The 20,904-nt window shown below is 42.7% G+C and overlaps 2 protein-coding genes across 4 annotated transcripts; both read right to left on the bottom strand.

Annotated features, from left to right (window-relative positions):
- Positions 1 to 1,700: 1,700 nt before the first annotated feature.
- fhdc4 (FH2 domain containing 4) lies at positions 1,701 to 12,639 on the bottom strand. The gene is made up of 12 exons (XM_088427350.1): positions 11,611 to 12,639; positions 9,744 to 10,207; positions 8,330 to 8,391; positions 7,423 to 7,525; positions 6,732 to 6,817; positions 6,539 to 6,639; positions 6,399 to 6,469; positions 6,227 to 6,334; positions 6,070 to 6,140; positions 5,289 to 5,406; positions 5,038 to 5,202; positions 1,701 to 4,527 (listed from the first exon to the last, which is right to left on the bottom strand). Exons 2-12 carry the CDS (start codon positions 10,062 to 10,064, stop codon positions 3,397 to 3,399), a joined length of 2,337 nt encoding a protein of 778 aa, XP_088283476.1. The 5' UTR covers positions 10,065 to 10,207; positions 11,611 to 12,639; the 3' UTR covers positions 1,701 to 3,396.
- Positions 12,640 to 12,774: 135 nt separating this feature from the next.
- LOC148415401 (arfaptin-2-like) lies at positions 12,775 to 20,694 on the bottom strand. Of its 3 annotated transcripts, XM_088427354.1 has the most exons (10): positions 20,439 to 20,694; positions 20,250 to 20,358; positions 19,061 to 19,169; positions 18,826 to 18,888; positions 17,433 to 17,516; positions 17,216 to 17,319; positions 16,366 to 16,587; positions 15,721 to 15,878; positions 15,482 to 15,656; positions 12,775 to 14,733 (listed from the first exon to the last, which is right to left on the bottom strand). In XM_088427354.1, exons 2-10 carry the CDS (start codon positions 20,346 to 20,348, stop codon positions 14,578 to 14,580), a joined length of 1,170 nt encoding a protein of 389 aa, XP_088283480.1. In that variant the 5' UTR covers positions 20,349 to 20,358; positions 20,439 to 20,694; the 3' UTR covers positions 12,775 to 14,577. The 3 variants fall into 3 exon arrangements, with proteins under 3 accessions (XP_088283480.1, XP_088283478.1, XP_088283479.1); XM_088427352.1 differs by lacking the exon at positions 18,826 to 18,888; XM_088427353.1 differs by lacking the exons at positions 17,433 to 17,516; positions 18,826 to 18,888.
- Between the last annotated feature and the right edge of the window lie 210 nt (positions 20,695 to 20,904).

Raw genomic sequence — 20,904 nt, forward strand, 5'->3', positions numbered from 1 at the left:
GCGGAGGGGGCGGGGGCGGGCTGAAGGGAAAGGAGAGGAAGGAAGAAAGGAAGGAAGGAGGAGGAGTCAATGGGAGGGGCCTCGACGCGATTATTGGTCAGGCGTCCTGTGGGGGGAGCTAAATCAGCCAACGGCATGTGGAAGGAGGGAATGAGCTGAGGAGCAGACGGCAGGAGAGCATGTGATGCAAACCCCCCCTCCAAAAAAAACAAGGTTGGCGGGGGCGGGGGGGTTAAGATTCCACCCAGCCAGTCCACCTTAAAAGGACAAAAGGATGGAGTTTATTACATTTTAGGCTGAGGATTACCAAGGGAGGGCTGCTTTATTTAAAAAAAAAAAAAATTGAAGGGGGTGTCCTGTGAGATGCCTGAATAAAAAATTAATTAAGCATATTTCAAGGTTAAAATGAAGGAGGTGGTATATCCTGTAATATATGTTGAAAATTGATTTAAAAAAGGATGTGCGGTGTGATGGTGCGCAGTAAAGGCGACGGCTTGTTGCTGGGGGGAGGGGCGCCCTCGCACTCATCTGCCGTTTATCATTCTGCAGCGCGGCGTTGCCATGGAGACTGCCTCCACAAGATGGCCGCCGCCGTCTGGCACAGCTTGCAGACCAGAGGGGAGAAGGTGACATTTAACAACCTCCACGCAGATGCACTTTTTTTTTAATCTCCTCTAATATATATATATATATTAGAATATATATATATATATATATATATATATGCGGACCGTATGTTTGAAAGAAATGCTCTAAGACAACAGCAAAAAATTATACAAATAGTCAGATAGGTGTTTATGAGAAAATATGTTTATTATGGTCGTTTGCTGCTGAAAACTGTATTGCATTATACAAAGCACTCCATAAATAAATGACACGTATAAATAATGATGACATTTTCACGCATTGCAGTATTATGTCATTACAATGAGAAGCTGACCTATATTAACAGTCAATTATGCAGTCAATTACTAAAGTAATTAATTTATGTCAAATAAGCACTTTTTAGTACCTTAGCATCAAAAGTATTCCATTACTTTATATAACTTTAACTCTTGAAATTCACAATTACTTTAGTACTTAAGAATCATAGAGTAAATCAGTACTTTAGGAAAAGCAAATTACTTTAAATGACTACTTAGTTGAGGTAATTGTGTAATGAAGTGATTGATTGCTTAGACAATCAATTACAATCAATTAGGAAAGAAAACTATCAATTACTTTTGTATTTACTAAAGTACATAAAGTAATTGGGTACTTTAGGTGTAGTAATAAATTACTTTGAAGTAATTGGACACTGAAATTATTGATTACTTAGGCAATCGATTACAATTAATTAGATACTAAACTTATCAATTACTTTAGTGCCTAATTCTTTTAGTATCAGCCATTTATAAGCCCTTTATTATTTAAAAAAAGCACAAAACATAAGTGTTCATCGATTGAATGTCTGGACTCAAAAAAAAAAAACGTAAAAATACGTCTTTGGGATTGAATGAGTCAGTGAATATTCAATCGGCAGGATTTGTGGGCGCAAGTCGACATGTTGGCCCGCCGTCGGGTGTTTGTTTGTTTGCTGGTTCGACAGAACTTCAATTGGAGAGACACGACCCAATTGACAGGACGCCTTTGTAACACTGACCCATTTACCCCCCCCCCCCCCCCCCAAAAAAAAAAAAAAAAAAAAAACAAAGACTTGATTGTATGGAAGCAAAATCTCATCTGGTGACGTCACTGAAGAGCAACATGAAGACAGCATGTCAAACTGATGAATTACAAAATGATGGAGAAAAAAAAAAAAGTATAAATGTTCCCTGGGGGCCAACCCAAGAAATAACCTTACAATGTTCGAACATGCTTTATTACAGTAATTTGTCTTGGTTTCTATAAACTGGAAAGGATCCGAAACGAAATTTGTCCTGCCTGACTGCAACATGGCGCCATCTCCTGGTAGAACTCGCAAAACGACGGGCGCTTCGAAATCAAATCCCTCCATCCGTCACTCCTCTATCACGTGACCGGGGCCGTAGCTATAGAAGATTTTCATATTCGAATTGGAAATTCAATCAGGAATAAACGCATTTCCACTTCAACATGAACACCCTCTTCATTTTTAGTGAATCCATTTTTTTTAAACTTAAATTCAAACTGCTTTTAGAAACATTAGAAAGATTTGTTCTATGAGACGTGATGTATAAACCATAGTTGTCATTTTTACGGCCTAAAATAAGCACAATTGAATAGCCCGCTTACCTAAAATGTGATCAGTAGGAACAGCAACTCTGCTGATTAAGTTGTATTATTTAATTTTTTTAAAGTCTGTTAGCTGCTAGCGCTGCTAACGTTGAAACAGCCGCTAATCGCAGGTCATATGTGATGCACAAAGACTTTTTTTTGTTACACATCCTTAAGTCACTTAATGCCAAGGACGCATTTTCACGTTTTTTAAGAATCCAGATATTCAAATTAGGGGATGTTACCTGTCATGCGTAGCGTGAACGTTTGTTGCTGCGGTTAGCTTGACTTCTTCCTGACCGTATACGCTGAATAACCTGGGGCAGAAAAAAATGCCTCGAGCATCGAGGTACTTGAATTACTCGTGAACTCATCTCACCCACCACCTGACACTTTCCTCCATCTGTTCTGACTTACACGGATCCATTTCTTTAGCTTCCTCCATCACTCGCCGTTACTCAAATTTTTCAAAGTCCTCCGCACTTGCTATTATACTTGCTATATACTCTCCCCCCGTAACCGCTCTCATTCACAAACGTATTTAATCTCACGTCAACAAATTATTTCTCGACTTTCCGATGCATGCCTCCACCTTTTTAGACGCTCCTCCACTCGCTTCCATTGTAGCTCATGAGGTTAAATTTGAGAGTCTATGAGAACTCCAGTCCAACCTTATGGATCCGAAAAGGGAAAGGGACTCGGAGTTGATCCCTGAGGCGGCTCTCCAACCACCCTAAACTCACACCTGTAGTCCAGCGTTACAATGGGTGTTTTTTTTTTTCCTTATTTCAGTTTATGCTGCCATGACAGACATTCCAACGGCGCCAATTCAGAGCCAAAAAAAAAAAACGGAATTCCATCACTTGAAGCACACAATGTAAATCCTGCCTTTGGGCAATGAGAATATCTCACAAAGAAAATGCATTTGGGCCGGTTGTATCCATTGTTATTTTCAGCCCCCCCCCCCACAGTTCGGTAGCATATTTTTGTGAATGAAGATTGTACCGACTTCAGGCATTTGCGAAAAGACCCCCCAAATCCTCAAACTCATCCGGTCCGCCACTGTAAAGTTCATTTGGAAGTCATTTCAGAATGACGGTTTTATTGACACGTTTGCGTTGCAGAGTTGTAAAACATCTCCCTTGGTTTGGAAACACCACCCTACACGTCAGTCCCGAGACCTCGCTGGGCGCTTTCCTTGCTCGTCTGCAGCCTACCGATATCGCCGAGGCGCTTGAAAAAGCCATAGAACAGACCAGAGGACTCCGATTTATTCCAGGAATTCTTGGGCGGAACATCGTCAGCGGCTTCCTGGTGGCTTTGCTCCTTGTCTTGGCCGGGGGGCGGAGGCAGGCTAACCCCCCTTTCAGTGGACTGAGAGTCTTGTTTTTGAGGTAGGTCAGGAAAGTCAAACGAGCGGCCGGACTCGCGTGCGGTTTCCTTGTCCGCGTCTCCGGGGACGGGAATCCACAAGTCGTCGTCGCCCTCCTCAACCTCGTCCTTCTTGACTTTCACCGGCAACGTGTGTCGACGGGCAATGTTCCGTTTTGAGGAGGGCGGTGAGCTGAGCAAGAATTTGACCAGATCCTCGTTGGTGGGGTCTCCGGGGTATCGATCCGTCTCCGCGTCAAAAGTCCGCTGACGGGGCACAGTTTCGGCCTTCGGCGATTTGGGGTTTTCCGCGACGGAAAACTCGTTGGACGAGACGCTGCCCCGGCTGCCCTGGTAGAGCAAAACCTTCTTGGAGGCTTCGCGTAACTTTTGGGCCTCCTCCTCGTTATTGTCCTGGAGATCGTCCTCGTCCATGTCGGCGCCGGCGGAGAAGGATCGAGCCGACGAGGAAACGCTGGGAGTCCTACCGCCGGATTCCTCGACGGCGCGACGCGCGGCGTCCTCACCCTTACCCTTTTGGGACCCGACGTCCGTCTCGTCGTCCGAGGCGCTCGCCCGTCGGCGGGGAGCGGCCGTGAGTTCGGCGGCCGAATTCCACTCTTTCTTCGCCGTGACGCCGGCCTTTAAAGAGCCCACGCGTTTGAGCTCCAGGAGGTTGGGCTGAGACGCGATCTCAGACAGACTTCCCGTTTGGGGGCTGCCGTGAGTGGACGAGGGTCGTCCGGAGCGTCTCCTCTGGAGCCGGTTGGTCAGGAAATTTTGCAGGACGGACTCCAAAGCGATCCCTTCCATTTCTTTGTCTCGGACCGAGCAGGTGGCCGTGGATCTGCGCTTGGCGGCGCTCTGAAGACGGTTCCTGTGTCGGCGTTTTACCTCGGCCACCTCCCGCGCTGTGTTTTCCTGCGGGGGGAAAAGGCAAACCTCAACGGGTCGACCCGAAAGTTGTAGTGAAACTAGTGAACTCCTTTTGGGCCAATCAACATGTGCCCTATGAATGGTAACTTAAAAATTAGATGTTTTTTTTAAAATTCAATACCATTCAAGGAAGATTGATTTTTCAGCCACATAAGCTGAGTTTTGACGCACATTTGTGCATTTTTCTATCACTCGTATTCTTACTAGCAATAATTACCATTGTCTGTCTCCAGCCTGTAATGGTACGATATCGCCTGAGGTAACGTCCATCCCGACGATTACGACGACGGATGAAAAGTGCAATCCCGACATTTTTAACGGGCGTCTACGTTCAAATGTAGAGCCCATCTACGTTCAAACGTAAAACATCATCAAATGTACTTCTAAATACGTCGACATTTTCGCAGGGGTTAAAGTTTTGAGAAGCAGCAGTTTTGTTCAGAAATCAAGTGTTGAGCGGAGACTTTTTCCAACACGTCGGAACACGGGCTTAACCTGCACGGCTCGTAGGAACCTCTCGCAAAACGAGTCGAAGATTGAGCAACACTCCTCCAGTCTGAACTTGCTGGGGTCTTCGCAGAAGTACTGCGCCACAGCGTCGCTGGCTGACTCCAGCTCCTCCAGTTCCCGTTCCACCTCGTCCAAGCAGGTCTCAGCATCCTGGGCCCCACGCAGTACTTAGTACCAGTCCCCTAATGGAGTCTCCGGTGACAGCAAACAAGGATTCCAACCCAGGCCTTTCTCACCTTGAGGAAATCGGACATTTGAAGCCTGAGGTCTTCCTGCTTCAACGTATTGGCCTTGGCCTCGTTCACTCTTTTGACTTGGCGGTCCAATTCGGCTTCAAGGTCACTTTGATTGATTCTGCAAACACAAGGGCGAAAAATAAATCTTGGAGGGGCGCGGTAAAATCAAAGCCTAATTTTAGGATTTCGGTGCCAGCAATAGTTTTTTGCATTGAATTTCACTGTGGTCTTTCAATTTTCATCCAGAACAATTTACATCGTGGAACAAACAAACATAAAATTGACATTAGCTAAGACTAACATTGCACAAAGTCACATATGTAAACATACCATAACACATATGTAATATGCCACTTTATAGTTGTTAGCATGTTGTTAGCACGTTAGCGATGACATCACACAGGAAGCACGTTGCATGACCTCAAACTATACTTATATGCTAAATTACATGCTCAAAATAATTTAAAAAATGAAAGATTATTGCTCCTGTGGACTTGTATTCCTGGATCACTGGAAATGTAAAATAAAAACGTACAAATTAAATGTCCTAAAAAGGCATCTCACTCTGCACTCATCACCAACACACCTGCACCATCTCAAGGCAAACAAGTGAACTACATTATACTGTCAATTGCTATAATTAATAGGATTTTAAAGGGTTTAGGAGTGTTTTTTTTATTATTCTTTACATCTTACTTCTTTCTTTATATTAAAAGGATCGCCATGGCCACCCCCAGGGGGCGCTTAGGTCAATTTCCAAGCAGGAAAAAAACACGCCTACCTTGCAGCAGCTTGAATGTGTGCCAGTTGTTTGGGAAAGTTGAGTAGCTCGGCGTCAATGTTCTGAGCTTGCTGTAGTAAACAAATCACATTTAGAAAGATTTAGAATCCCCACAAATCAAACAAACAAGTTGTTGAAAGCAGGGGGGTGCACTTGCCATGACAACATAGTGCATGAGATTCATCCCAGGTTTGTTTGCTTTGGTGTCCACCAACTTGAGCAGGGAGGCCATGCGGAAACCCACGGCGCTGCCCGCGTAGCCGCCCTGTTGTCCAAAACAAGCCAAGTTCACACACGCGCGCGCGCATAATCCATCCCCTGCTACTCACAGCATTCATGTAATTTCCCGTCTTCAAAACCAGCCGAATGACGGAGTGCAGACTGTCGGAATCCAGGAGCTCTGAGAACATTTAGGTACATTAGCACAAAGTATTACTTTGTGGGAAACTAAAACGTCAAAGAAGAGTACCATTTCCAGCAGCTTTCAGAATGCCAATAAAGTCTCTCATTTCGGCCATGATGGGGAAAAACTCCTCCTTGAGGACCAAGCTACTTAGACGCTCCTCATACCTGACACACACACAAAACTCCGCAATCGTAAACTTTTATCCGATCAACGGGAAATCTCCAAAAGAAGATGGCGGGATTGGGCAGGTTGATACCCGGGGATCTGGATCAGCAGCAGCATGAAGAGGTCCGCATCCGGGAGGGCCGTTTGGTCCCCGTTAAATCCGCGCAGTTCTTTTAACTGCAAAAACGGAGATTTTTGTCACGTGCCGTATTTCTCCGAGCGCAAACGAGTTTTTTCCCCTTATTTTCAACCCCTGTATTAGGGGGTCGACTTACAACCGCATAACACAAAACAGACCAATTTTTTTCCACATATTTGTGTTTGAATAAATGAATTTTATATACCTCGAATTCAATTTGTGTGCACACATTTTAGAGTGTTTGCACAGAACATCGCAAAAACGTCACCAAATTGCCGTGCGGATCATTTTTTCGGTGGGCTCTGACGTGTTTTGAAAAGGACAAGACGGCTTGACTTGTCTACTTAGTAAAACCCCCCCCACCAAGCAGGAAATATTTTGTAATGTGCCGCAATGAGAAGAATTTCAAAGTGCGCCCTATTATTATTAGTTAACAAGCTCATTATGACGCATTATGAAAAGGAAAAGACGGCTTGACTTGTCTCCTTCAGCATTTAGACATATGCTTGAATGAGCCGGCATGGAGGTCGGCATTATTATATCATGTGCTTCAATGAGAAGAATTTCAAAGCGTGCCCTATAGTCAACAAGCTCTTATTTGTGATAGAATAATGGAGACGTGTTGAAAAAGTAGAGCGGGTACCTCGCCGTCATCCGGCAGCAGTTTCTGCAGCTCCCGCAATTTCCCGGGACCAAAAGCCAGGCCGTTTCCCGCTTTGATTTCCTCAATCATGTCGGTGACGGGCCTGCGGATTGACGAGCGCACGTGAACGGAGAGGCGGGACAACATTTAGTTTTATTGAGGTTGGACCGCTTGAATCCCAGATGCTCGAGTATTGATTTAATACTTAAGTATCTAAAAACTAATGTCCATAATGTAATTAAGTACTGAGTTAGTACTTAAGTATCTGGGGTTTGATGTCTGGACTCTTAAAAAAAAAAAAAAAAAAACGCGAAAATACGTCGCTGGCATTGAATGAGTTAACTCATTGCCAATGACGACTATAGACGTCCATTTTCCTGGGCTGGTATTCAATGCCAGCCCAGGAAAATGGACGTCTATAGTCGTCATTGGCAATGAATGACTTAAATGTTCTTCGCCAAATGGCAAATTAAATGAATTATTTGCAGCAAGTAATTCTTATTTTATTCTCCTATACATGCAAAAGACATATAGTAGAATAATGAACTCATTCAATGCCAGCTCAAGAAATACGCACGTCTATACCCGTCAATGGCAGTGAAAGAATTAATTCGTGGCAATTTAATTTACTGTCTTTTGTATTTATAATTGTTCATTCACAAAAAAAATTAAATAAATAAATAAAAATTCACATTTTTATCCCGATTATTCGATTATCACAAAACCAAACGGCTAGATAACTATGCCAGTTGTTATTTTGTATACGGTGTGAATCAAGGGCCTTGGGCAACATGCTTCTTTCTCATCCCGGCTCGAGCGGGCGCGCCGGGACACGTCGGTACGACGCCGTGCCGTTACACCGCGTGCCGATGTTGCGAAAAGCCAGTGACGTACGCCGGGGACTCACCGCTTAAACTGCTTGAGGAAAATACCCATGTTCATGCTCCTCTTTGCGCTGAGGATGGACACCTGAGAAGACAGGGCAAGGAAGGTCAATTTCAAGGTTGCCGGCTTGACCGGCAAAATGGAATACACCAGGGGATGATTTCAAATTGTGAAAAAAAAAAATGCATAGTGCAGCTTTTCTAATTTGCTTCTACAGCAGAGAACGCCGCGCGAGAAAACCTTCCCTTAGCAAACACGCACTGTGTAACCAAGAGATAAGGTTCTCCGATCATGAATGATGTCATTCCGTGTTTACCTTTATTCCAGTTCGTGCTTTTTGCTAGCCGAGGAGCATTCGTGGAGCTCGTACGGGGCGTGTATTACGCATTGGCCCGTTCTTTCTTGGATCGATTTTGCTGAGCTTCTCAAGGTTGTTTCAGTTCAACTTGGCTCGTTTTTTTCAGTTTAACTTTTACTCAACTTGGCCTACGGTGATTTCTCTTCATTGTGTTTCAAAGACACACCTACAACAAAAGTCAATACGTGTCATAGAGACCAGAGTCTCAACAGTTTGAAATCAAGTTGGACCAAAACTTCCAAAAAAAGCATACAATTTTACTTATGTGTTTTCATTTCAAACAAGAGGATCTGCAGAAGCTCTTGTTAATATATTATAATATATATATATTAAATTGTATTCATTATTTTGCATTTATTTATTCTATTATTTATTATTATTATTATATATATATATATATATATATATATATATATATATATATATATATATATATATATATACACTGAAAATGGTCACTGCCCATTTATGCTAAAATGCCAAATACTGGGTAAATAAATAAATACATAGGTCCCTTTATAGTCATTGATAATAAAATTGGGAGTTATAATTGATGTACATCACAGTAGATAAATATGAACAATAAAGAATACTAATAAATAAATAAAAACCTTTTCGTCCCATAGTATAGCTGATATACAATGAAATTGTGAGCTACTGTATGAGTGGTGTTCAATAAATAAATAAACAAAAACATAATCCCTTTATTGTCACTGTATAGCTGGCATACAATGAAATTGGGAGCTCTGGTGAATAATAAATAAATATGGGCGATAATAATATTAAATAGATAAAGCGTTTATTCTAACAATACAGCTGGTACATAATTGTACAAAATTGGTACAAATTGGGAGCTCTGATTGATGTATAATATGTAAATGTGAACGATAAAGAACACTACTTATAAATAAATAAACAGAATCCCTTGATTGGCATTGTATAGCTGGTACACAATGAAATTTGGGGGTCTAATTGGTGTATAAGATGTAAAAATGAGCAATAAACAAAAACTTAAAAAAAAAAACAAGAGGGGCCGCAGCGGACAGCAAGCGAAGTCGGCTGTTTTTCCCCCACTTACCAGTTCGGGTCCGGAAACGGCGGCCAGCGGGCCCCCGGCACCTTGGCGGCCCCGCTGCCGGTTCCGCTGCTGCGCCCGCTTATGACTGAAGAGCTCCTCCATGTGCTCCGTGTCCAGCTGGTAGTCGCCGTCCGCCTGGTCCTCCGTCCAGATGTTATGCTTGCCCATCACCGTGTGCTTGGGGATGGTCTCCCAGTTGAAGTTGCGCAAGCCGGAGCGCCGACGCTCCAATTTGGACCCGGCCGGGCCGGGCGGGGGCGGAGGGGGCGGCAATAACGGGGGAGGGGGAGGGGGCGGCGGCGGCGGCTCGTCCGCATTCATATCGACGGCGATTCCAGAAGTGATCTTCTCAGCTGCACGTGCTGGATGAAAGCAAATCCGGCGGCAGCGTCACGCTTTTTGTCTTCATTGGACTCTGGTGCAATAGGAGTGTCCCAAACGGCAGGAAGAGTGACGCATTCATTCTGGGGGCAAAAAAAAAAAAAAAAGGTGTGGGGTTGCTACAACAGTGTTATTACCTCAAAACACACACCATCAAGTTATAAAGCTGCGGCTACTGCATTCATTTGGTATTCATTCATTTCAGTAGCAATTTACAAGAGTAATCTGATTAAAAGTTTGTAATGCATTCATTAAAAGTATCAGGACGCGGGTCACAGCTTTTTCCTGATCGTCGGCTTATCATATTATGACATACAATCTACACCATTGATAAGATTTGAAATTTGCAGTTAAGGGAAAAATACTTTGTTCAGGTATTGTTCAAACTATCCATCTAAAAAAGAGGTTTCACCGCGAAATGTCAACATTAATAGAAGATAATAGAGCCGACGAGAACCACAGTGGGCTAACTCCATTTTTGTCATTTGTAGGGCAGTGATTTAAATAAAGTTTTAGGATTGCCGTCCAATAGCTGCTACTGTGGTCAAAGTCCACACATCAGATTTATCGATATTTCACGAGTTGATTAAAAAAAAAAAAATCACGGTGCACAGTCGCCCAAATAAGAAAATAAATAAATAAATACTGAATGCATGGAGTACCCCCTGGGCGTATGCCAAGGTACCTGAGATTTTAATAGGGTTTGTACATTTGTCAGTCAATCTGATTCAATGCATTTTAATATCATGACAGGAAGAGTTCTTTTCAAAACAAAAGCAAATGAATTTGAACATGAAGCAACTTATGGCTAAACGTTTTTATATTGCGACTTGTTTGCATATAAGAAAAAAATGCTTTCCACTAGTTCATGACTGAAAAGTACTTAAAAAAAATACACGTTTTATTTACTGTAAACAACATTTTAGCTCATTACTTTGTTTTTATTTTAGGATCAAGACTTTTTTTTAGAAAAGTTATACTAATCCATTTGGATAATAAGCGCCAGCCGGTGGTTTTGGGGTATCAACACAAACATTTATCTTGCGCCTCGTTCACCTCTGATCACTTTTTTTTTGATCACATGAATCCATAGTTCTACTTCAGCGCAGGGTGTGATAACATTCGCTACCACTGTTTTTGGCAACAGTGTGTGTGTGTGTGTGTGTCGCGTAATACTTTGGAACGTGAGCTCAAAGATCAATAAAGTAGCAAAAGGAGCAATCACATGACTAATTCGATAGCCGGGATGTGACTCAGCGAGCAAAAGGATCAATTAAGTCATAAAAAGACAAACTTACCTTTACTTTTGCTCCGTATAAAATAAACCGCGCGTTCTACTATTTTTCCATTCCTGACTGCCTCTTGTCGTGCTGAAACTTGAAAGCTCTTCCCTGGAAAGTTGAAGGACACGCCCATGGAGAGGCGGCGGCGGCGGGAGGAGGGTGTGTGTGTGTGTGTGTGTGTGTGTGTGTGTGCGCATGCTCACCTTAGCGGGCGGCTCGGAGCACCACCTGGGATCTCTGCTAGAGCTCCTTGACTTTTTTGTGCGAGCGCTCGGGACTGTGAGCGCTCGCCTGGATTTATGGACTCCAGCAACGTCATGAGTTGCGTTAAAAAGATACCAGATGACAGGACATTGATTTGTTTTTAAGACACACACAAACACACACACACACACACACACACACTCTCTTTCAATCATTAGTGGAAAATTGATATTTACCTTGGGAAATAATGAAGCTGGGATGTAATCATCCGTTTCAATGCTAATGACCTGATGGTGGGGGACAAATGATACAAGACAATAGGAGGGGACCGCTTGGCGAAAAGCAACATTTTGCAGGGGAGCGAGAAATATAAAAAAAATACAAATAAAAAGCAGGAAGCCACGTCGAAGACAATGGAGCGCTGTTGGTTCAATTTTCACGTTATTTTCTACAAAATTGACTGTTTTGAAAGGTAAAATACAGGATACTATGCCACCAAAGTTTGATTGGCCTTTTTCTCAAAATTAAGGAAAAAAAAAATGAACAAAAATTCAATCTCAAGTTTTGGCACATTGTTTCTCTATGTAAAAAGCATAAAAAATGTCACCAAGCTGTCCCATTCTATTGGCGCTTACCCAAAAGATTTACTGCTAATTTTTTTAAATTTGTTGTAAATCCAGATGGTAAGATTCAATGTACTGTTTTATCATATATAAAACACTATATACTTTTAATAAAACACTACAATATTTTCTGCATGATAAGGTACACCTAAATGCCTTGATTATACAATGCGCCGCCTCATAATCCGGTGCGTTTAAAAACACGGAAAATACGGCACCGTTATTGTCAAAAAGACAACAGCGTCACAGTAATCCAATCGGGCGCTTTTTAGCGCTATTCACACAGGCACAGGGAGAACACGCATGCCAACACCACCCGTGACCTCTGAACTGCGAGGCGGACGCGCAAACTCCCGTTTTTCCATACCACCATTTGAGGACGACTTGTAAAATTTCAGTCGCCGATTGTCTGCCGTGCAAAAATAAACCCACAACAAACCCGCATCGGTTATCAGTTTATAATCAACACGGACGTCCACGTGCCAGTTTTTTCCTGGCCGTTTTTCTCCCGCGTCAAATGCGCATTTAAACGGAACAAAATCATCCATCAGATTTTTATTTGCGAGTGCACCACCACAAGGACAGAAGACGTGAAAATACAGCGTTTCGTACACAGATTGGAAAGACAGCAACGTAAAAGAAGGAAAACATTCGCTTAGAAGAGCCCAAAAATGTTCATTTGGGTGGTACCGTTTCATGAATTGGGCCATCAAACGCATCGTTGTCAAAAGTTCGGCTCATCGGGTCCTCGAAGCGCAAGTTGAAAGATTGTACGCTAGCCAAGAGTTCCGCTCAAATATATACACCGTAAATATATGGATTTCATCTCGCCATGTAAAAGGACCAATCCAGGCAGGTAAATAAAAGTGGTTATTGCGTGTATACATTTCCTCAGGCGACATTCTACGGGGTTTGTTTTGGAAGGAAAATGGTCGCTTTCAACCACCTTGGGAAAAAGTGAAAACAAAAAAGTTTTGCTGGCATTTTCTGTCCAGGCACGGGGAGAAAATGGAAATTTCCCACAACTCGGTTTCGTCCTAGTGAGGAGGATTAAGGCTTGTGAAGCAAACGAATTCTCACGTTTCTCTCAGGAATTCTGACAACAGTCAGAACTCTGACTAGATTTCTGACTTTATAGTGAAGAATATGATTGTATTCTATTCAGATTTAGAACTTTTTTTTTGGACTCACTTTGGTCAGAATTCTTTCATTTCTTTAATCTCAAGCTTTAAAGTCAGAATTTGGACTCTTTTCTGAACATTTCACTTTACTCCGAATTCTGCTTTAAAACACTTTTATCCTTTTCACTCGAGACAGAATTCTGACGAAAATGGGAATTCTCATTCTTATACCCAGACTTCTGACTTTAAAGTCAGAATTCTGACTAAATTATGAGACCTCTGAGAAGCCAAAATTCAGATGTTAAAGTGAGAATTCTGACTAGAGAATTCTCATTGTTCTGAGACGTCAGAATTATGACTAGTGAGAATTCTGATTAAATTATGAGAACTCTGAGAAGTCAGAATTCTGATTTTAATGTGAGAGTCAACACATTATTTGCATTTCCACTTTAGACAGAATCTTGACTCAAAATGAGAATTCTCATTCTTGTTCTCAGACTTTAGTCAGGATTCTGACTTTACAGACTAGGGAATTCTCGTCATTCGGTGAAGTCAGAATTTTGACCTTAAAGAGAGAATCCCGACTACTCTCAGAATTTGAAGTTTGAGGTCGGAATTATGATGATTTTAGCCTGTTCTCAAAGTCAGCCAAAAATCTGAATGCTGAAAATATTTCTTGCAGAATTCCAACCCTCAGAATTCTGAAAAGAAATTAGGAGACAGAAGTAGGTTTCCTGTTGACCTTTTTTTTCCTTCACTGGCCCCAATCCTCTTCCGTACAAAATACTTACCAGTCATTCAAATTGGAAACCAATTGGCCGCTAATCGGTCCGGAGAGAACAACTGAAAACGACCCGAAAACAGCAAACTTCCTGTGACATTTCAGTCCCGGGTCCTCGAGACCAAAATGTCCGTGGCCTCCGCCGATCGTAATAATGAAAAAGTGAAGCAACTTGCGACGTGCCGTTGGTAACACAGAACACAACACAGATCAATTACAAACTCTCCTGAAAAAAAAAAACCCAAAAGACAACAAAAAGAAAGAAAATGCCCAATAGCCACGCCCACTAAAAGGTCTATCCTTTACGTATTGTTATATACATGGAAACGACTGGACTACCAAAGACTAGCGCGTGGCATAATAAAATATAAATAAATAAAACTTGTAGCAATCGTGTGAGGATTCCCGAGAAAAACAAGCACTTCCCTTGATTGCCACCCGTCACTGTTCCTCCAGCCAGGACGGCTTGTCGGCGCCGGGCGGCTTTAGCTTGACGTTGAATTGCACCAGAGTTTGTTCCAGCTGCTGCTGGTTGCCGGCAAAGTAGGCCGAGATGGCGTTGTGGAACAGCAGCAGCTGCTTGTGCATCACTTTCACCTGACCCGCAAATGAAACGGAATTAGGGCAAATGACTGGGTACTTTCAAGGCGAGCCGTTGGCGCCCTCCGCTGTCAGGAAGTAGATGACACGCACGGATGAAAACTCATCCGCTACCCGCTTGTTTTAGACAGGAGGTGTCATATTTATATATTTCGGAAATCCAAGAATTATAAGGTGCACCTAAAAGCCTTCATTTTTCTTCAAAAGCTGATGGTGCGCCTTATCATCAGGCGCGCCTTATATATGGATCAATATTGAGATTGACATTGAGTTATTATGCTTTTGAGAGGTATTATTGTTTTTACTTTGAGTATTACTATATTGTGATTGAAAAAGTTGTAAAATATGTCATGAATTGAGGCTGCGCCCTATAGTGCGGAAAATACGGTAATAATCATTTCACCTTAGTTTATATCATTCCATAACTAGCGATGGGCGAAAGAAGCCTCAAGAAGCTCAATTTATGTATTTTTTTGCTTCTCTTGGTGGAATTCTTGACTTGAACATGCAGTTTAACTCCATCTACAAATTGAATCCATTTCCATTGCGCCAGCCTTTATTTTTAACCCAAGAGCACCGTCTAGAGGCGGGAAAAATAACCGCAAGCGCTTCATGAGGCTTCATTTCCCGGTCGCTACAATTTCTCCAGGAACGACATTCTCTTATACGATAAATTTGACTAACGCGTAGACGGAAGGTAGTCGCGCGAAGAAAAAAGATTTTTCGGATGGTCAATCCAGCCGACCTTGTTCTCCTCCAGGAACTTGAGCTTGATGGTGACGTCGCTGCGCAGGCGCTCGTATTTGTCCCTGTGCACTTGGTAGTCGTGCTGGGCCATGTCCATGCGGACCACGGCAGCGCCGTCCCTCGGGCCCAAACTCAGCTCTTCCAAGTCGGAGCGGTAGGCGTCAAACTCCAACCTGGGCGCCCAATGAAGGCGGGTCACGCGAGCGGAGAAAACCCGGCGGGGGGCCGTTGCCGTACCTTGCGTTTTCATAGTGCTTGATGGTCATCAGCGTGTCCTCCATGGTTTTGTTGACCAAAGTGTCGATGCTGGACACAAAGAAGTTGATGGCGCCCAGCAGGGACTCGCCGTTCTTGCACAGGAGCTTTTGAGTTTCCGCGTTGTACCCGAACTCATCCTGTGGTCGGGGGCGGGAACAACAGGCACATCCAACGGCCGATTTCAGAAAAGAGATTTGAAAATTGGCATTTCTTTACTCCTGGTCATGGATTAAAGAAATTGTGGATTTGTTGACGCCGATTCCAAGATATGTGAGAACACGTATTTTGACGTTTTGAAAAAATGCAGATATACGTAATATCTTTTTCAATTTTTTATCGGATATGATGTTTTTCTCAAGTGTTTGGCAAAAACAGTGACTCTCAATTATATTTTGCAAAATCTAATATGATTATTAGCCATAAAAATGGTTTAAATAAGCGTAAATCAACTTTCAACAACCGTTATCCACTTTTTTCCAGCGTTTATACAGGTTACGAGATAGTCTAAAGCTGAAAAAAATACCATGTTTACCGTGAAATTATAATGATAAATGTTCTAAATATAAATTTAGTACCGAAGTATTAGTTTAGTTTATGCATTAAAAGCATAAAGGTGTGGCGCACCTGCAGCTCGGGCGACTTCTGGCTGAGGTCGGTGAAGGTGTCGGCGAGCGCCTGCTGCGTGTGCACCATGCTCTGGAAGTGGCTGGTGAGCGCCGTGGCCAGCCTGAGGATGTTCTCGTACTTGCTCTTGGTGTCCCTCAGCAGGTCGATCTGAGCCTCCAGCTCCAGGTCCACCGTCCGCGAGCCTCGGCCGAAGCGCTCCGAGAACATCTGCTTGGTGCACTGAGGGCATTCCAAAAACAACTGCGGCAGCGGTCCTGACCAAACCCAGCCATGTTTTCAACGTATTGAGTAGAAAATGCGGTTTCAAGGATATCAAAAATAAATGCATGGGTACTACAGGGCCACAAGAACGGATTCATGTCAAGAACCTGCGTTGATATACGGAATATGAATGAAATCTTGCAGCCCGAAACAACGCCGAATCAACATTTTTTTAGTATCAGTAACAAAACAAGTAATACATCATCAAATAACGCTGAGCGAGAAAGCAAAAGCGAAAATGAAACGCTTTGGAAGAGCGAGAAGAGGAACAAAACACATTTGTTGAAGCCAAACAAACGAACTCTCGAGTAAAGACTTTTCTACCAAAATGGACTAAGTTTTATCAGCGATTGCAAGATGATGACGAATGTTATTTCTATCATTTTATTACATTTTACAGTGACTGTTTTGATTGCGCAATTTTTGGGACTCCAAACATTTGTGTAGGGACCCATGGGTTTTTCGTATTGCGAGTCCCTGGGACCCAACAGGGGTAAAAACTCAACTAAACAGGTGATTGCAACTGTGATGTCATTTCCGGGCGCCTGCAAGGGGCAAAATGGCCGTCGACTGAGATGCAAAATACCTTATACGTGTTTATACCCCATTTCTTCATACTGTCCAGTTTCTCCACCGCCACACCACGGGATACCTCCTCTGTCGCGTTGCAGGTGTTATGGTTTGAGGAGCCTTCAAATAAATAAATAAGGAGCAGCTGACACAAAAGCGCTGACTCGCTCGATCCGTGATGAGTCATGGCGATGAGTTGAAGAGGACATGGTGACGGGCTTCAGCGAGGATACCTGAGAGCTGCTCGTGCTGAGCCGGTGGAGTGGCAGCGGGCTGGCTGCTGGGCAAGCTAGCGGCCCGTGATTTCATGCGGATGTCTGCCATGGGTATGGGGGGGAGGGGGGGGGGGTGCGGAACACGGGTGAGAAAAGCTTTGCAAAATGAAATGCGGCGGCGATTGAAGATATGCGCAGCATGCGTTTGTTTTCTCATGCGCTCGAGGAACGTGGAAGAATGGAGTTAATGAGATGAAATGCAAACAGCAATGACGGCCATCCTACCAATACCCAACAACACAAGACATGATATAAATGCTCATACGTGGTTAGTAAGTCTTTTAACCCTCATGTTACATGTTTGTTTGCACTTTGAGAGACTGAAAATTGTCTGTGACGTTTATTTTTCTTCCCCTTTGGGTAATCAATCCGTGTTTTGTCAAATATTTGGCTTTGATTCAAAACAATACTGAACAAAAGTGATCAATACTGAACAGAAGATCAGACTTTTCAAAATGGGTCTCAATTGACAGCTAGCACTGTATATGAGGAATCAGGTGAGAAACTCAATGCCATTTCACACTGGTAAATAATAAGACAGGGTGAGAAAAGCTCTGGTCATGCAAACATGTGCAAAATATTGCCCCCTGGTGGTTGGATGACAAAGTGCTCGATTTGACATATACGGTAGCCGGTTTTGGCTTTTTAAATGGTAATATTGCGGAGGATCCGCTTAATTAATCGTGGCAGCCAGCATTGCGATCGTGATTACAATTCGATTCATTGTGCAATCCTGGTATACGGTGGGCCATCAAAGCAGCTGCTAATAAAAAACAAAACAAAAAAAAACCGCTCCACTTCCCTAAGTGTATTCTAACTTAAAACAATACCTAACCTAACAAAATGTATAATTACACACAGCAGGTATGCCTTCTTATGGATTAAAAGAACGAACTGCACACGACAAAATTGACACGAGTACATGCCCAATTCTGATGTTTAAATCTGTTGTGGGTACAAATCCACAACATCCAAAAAATGTATCGAATCTTTTCTTTGTACAAATTTTTCGATGTTAGCCTTCCTGGGGGACCTCGATATTGGTATATAAAAAAGATGTATAGGGACGCCCCTAGCGCGTAGGGTAAAATGCTACAAATAAGTACAAATTCTAATGATCCCAACAAGGTCACAGTTGATATCTGACACCAGATCAGAAAAAAAACGTCACAAAACATAACATGAGGGTTAAGGTTGGGATGTTTTCCCTCAGCCGCCAATGTCGGCATGCAAACAAGGCTGCATCCACGTCCTTTTGTTGTTCAGGTCGGACACATTTTATAATAACGGGCCCAAAAGAGAAAGACCGGAAGGGTTGAAGTTGGGAAACATGGACAGAATGCACAGACACCTGATGCGGGCGCCGGGCCACGTCTTCTGTCCAAATATTCGGGGTTGAAACGAACGGCGGGCCCTATGAGATACGGTCGTATACTGTAAAGCAGCGGCCTGGAGGTCAGCGGACGACGCGCTCATCGTCCAGCTTCCGGTTGTCGGGCCCGCCTCTTTTTGCCATCCGAGGCCATTCGTAACCTCATCGGGGTTAAGGGAGGAAAACGAATAGCCCGTGCCGTTGCGGGCAGTACCTTTGATGGAGCTGGTCGGAATGATGCCCCCCGCCGGACCGCCGTAACCTCCAGAGACGATGCTGGTTTCGTTCAGGTTGGGTCCCGAAACCATCACCTGCTGCAAATCCTGAGCCGTGAACAATTCAATTAGGTTTGTTGTAGTACACAATATTCAGCAATTGCCCAAATAAAAAACACAACTGTGTACAGGATGCAGCCTTTATTTTGAGGTCAAATTTTGGTGTTTTTCTATGTTACCGCGTATAAAACGCACCTTGGCAACAATGTAAAATCTGTAGCGAAATAGAATAAACTTTTCGTATTTGCTTGCGTTCATATCCGTAAATTATATAGTTGTTGCGGGTTATGTGTGTTTCAGAATTCCCATATTGTGAGTGGTCAATGAACGCCTCGCCAATGTAAAGTTTAATGCGCTCCGAGCGGTTGTTTTTGTCAAGGTAGCAATCTCGGATGAATATTAGTCACGCTGTGTTTGCAATGGGATGGTTTTTATTTATTTATTTATTTATTATTTCAATATTAAAGAGTTTTATGGAGGTGCGGCTGGAAAAAAAAATCAATAGCTATTAAAAATATGCTAATGCTTGAATTAGTTTGAGATAAGATTAGTGATGGAAAAATTTAAGCTTGTATGTCAAGGTAGCAATCTTAGATGAATATTTAGCGACACTGTGTTTGCAATGTGATGTTTTTCTTTTTCAAATAATGCACATAGCTATTTTTTACTTGAATGAAAAAAACGTTTTTTATGGAGGTGGAACTGAAAAAGAAACAATCGATTTTTTATAAAATACTCATTGTTAAATTAGTTGGATACAAGATTAATCATGGAAAAGTTTGAGCTTGTAAGTCAAGTTAGAACTCTCGGATCGATATTTAGTGATGCTGTATTTGCAATGTGACGTTTTTTTTTTCTCAAATGAACCAGAGTTTATTATGTAAACGAAAAAGGGTTTTTATAGACGCGGGGCTGGAAAAAAAACTCAATGGCATTTCGAGAAACGTGAATGGTGAAAACGAATTCGATATAAGAATAGTCATTGAACAATTTAAGCTTGTAAATCAAGGTTGAAATCTCAGGTGAATATTTAGCGGCATCGTGTTTGCAAAATGATGTTTGAGATGCTGAAAACAAAACAACATTACATAAAAAAACAACAACAACATATACATTTATATAAGTGACCTGCTCCAGACTGTCATCCTCTGGCTGTGTCCCAGTGTCTCCATTGCTGTTAATGGGAATCTCCATCGTGGCTGCTTTGCTCATCATGCCCTCTGCCATGACGAAATATCTGCAAAAGGCAGCACCAGGCATTAAAAAGAATCATTTTCGCAGTGCAAATACAACAGAAAATGCGCACAGTTGTCTTACATCGATGATATGCTAAGTGCAGCTGATGTGGCTTCTTGGCTAAGTGACAGCTAGCTTAAATCTGCCTCAGCTTGCTCGTGCGAAAAAACAATCAAACGGGCAACGCGGGTAAATACAATGACCTATGATGATGCGATGGGAGATAAAAAGCATCCATTTGTTCAATTAATCAAACCGGTGCAACGTCACATCCATGGCTGGTGTTTACATGAGCTGCCTCGTTCCGTACAACTCATCCTGAAAATCTTTGCATCCAGCCAAGCAGCGGCTTTAGCGTCACACCACAATAAAAGCTTAGGGTTTCGTAAATATACAGAAATACGCGTTTCGGCGCTTAATTTTGAATTTATATATATTTTTAAAGTACATAAATACCTACCAGTATTTAAGTAAAGTGTTACCAACCGTTTGGGCGCGCATAGCGAGAAAATGTGATATTATTGTGAAAGAACACCAATCTTCGAGG

This window comes from Hippichthys cyanospilos, chromosome 11, assembly GCF_059441005.1.
Source record: "Hippichthys cyanospilos isolate Australia breed blue-spotted pipefish chromosome 11, RoL_Hcya_1.0, whole genome shotgun sequence".
Taxonomy (NCBI): Eukaryota; Metazoa; Chordata; class Actinopteri; order Syngnathiformes; family Syngnathidae; genus Hippichthys; species Hippichthys cyanospilos.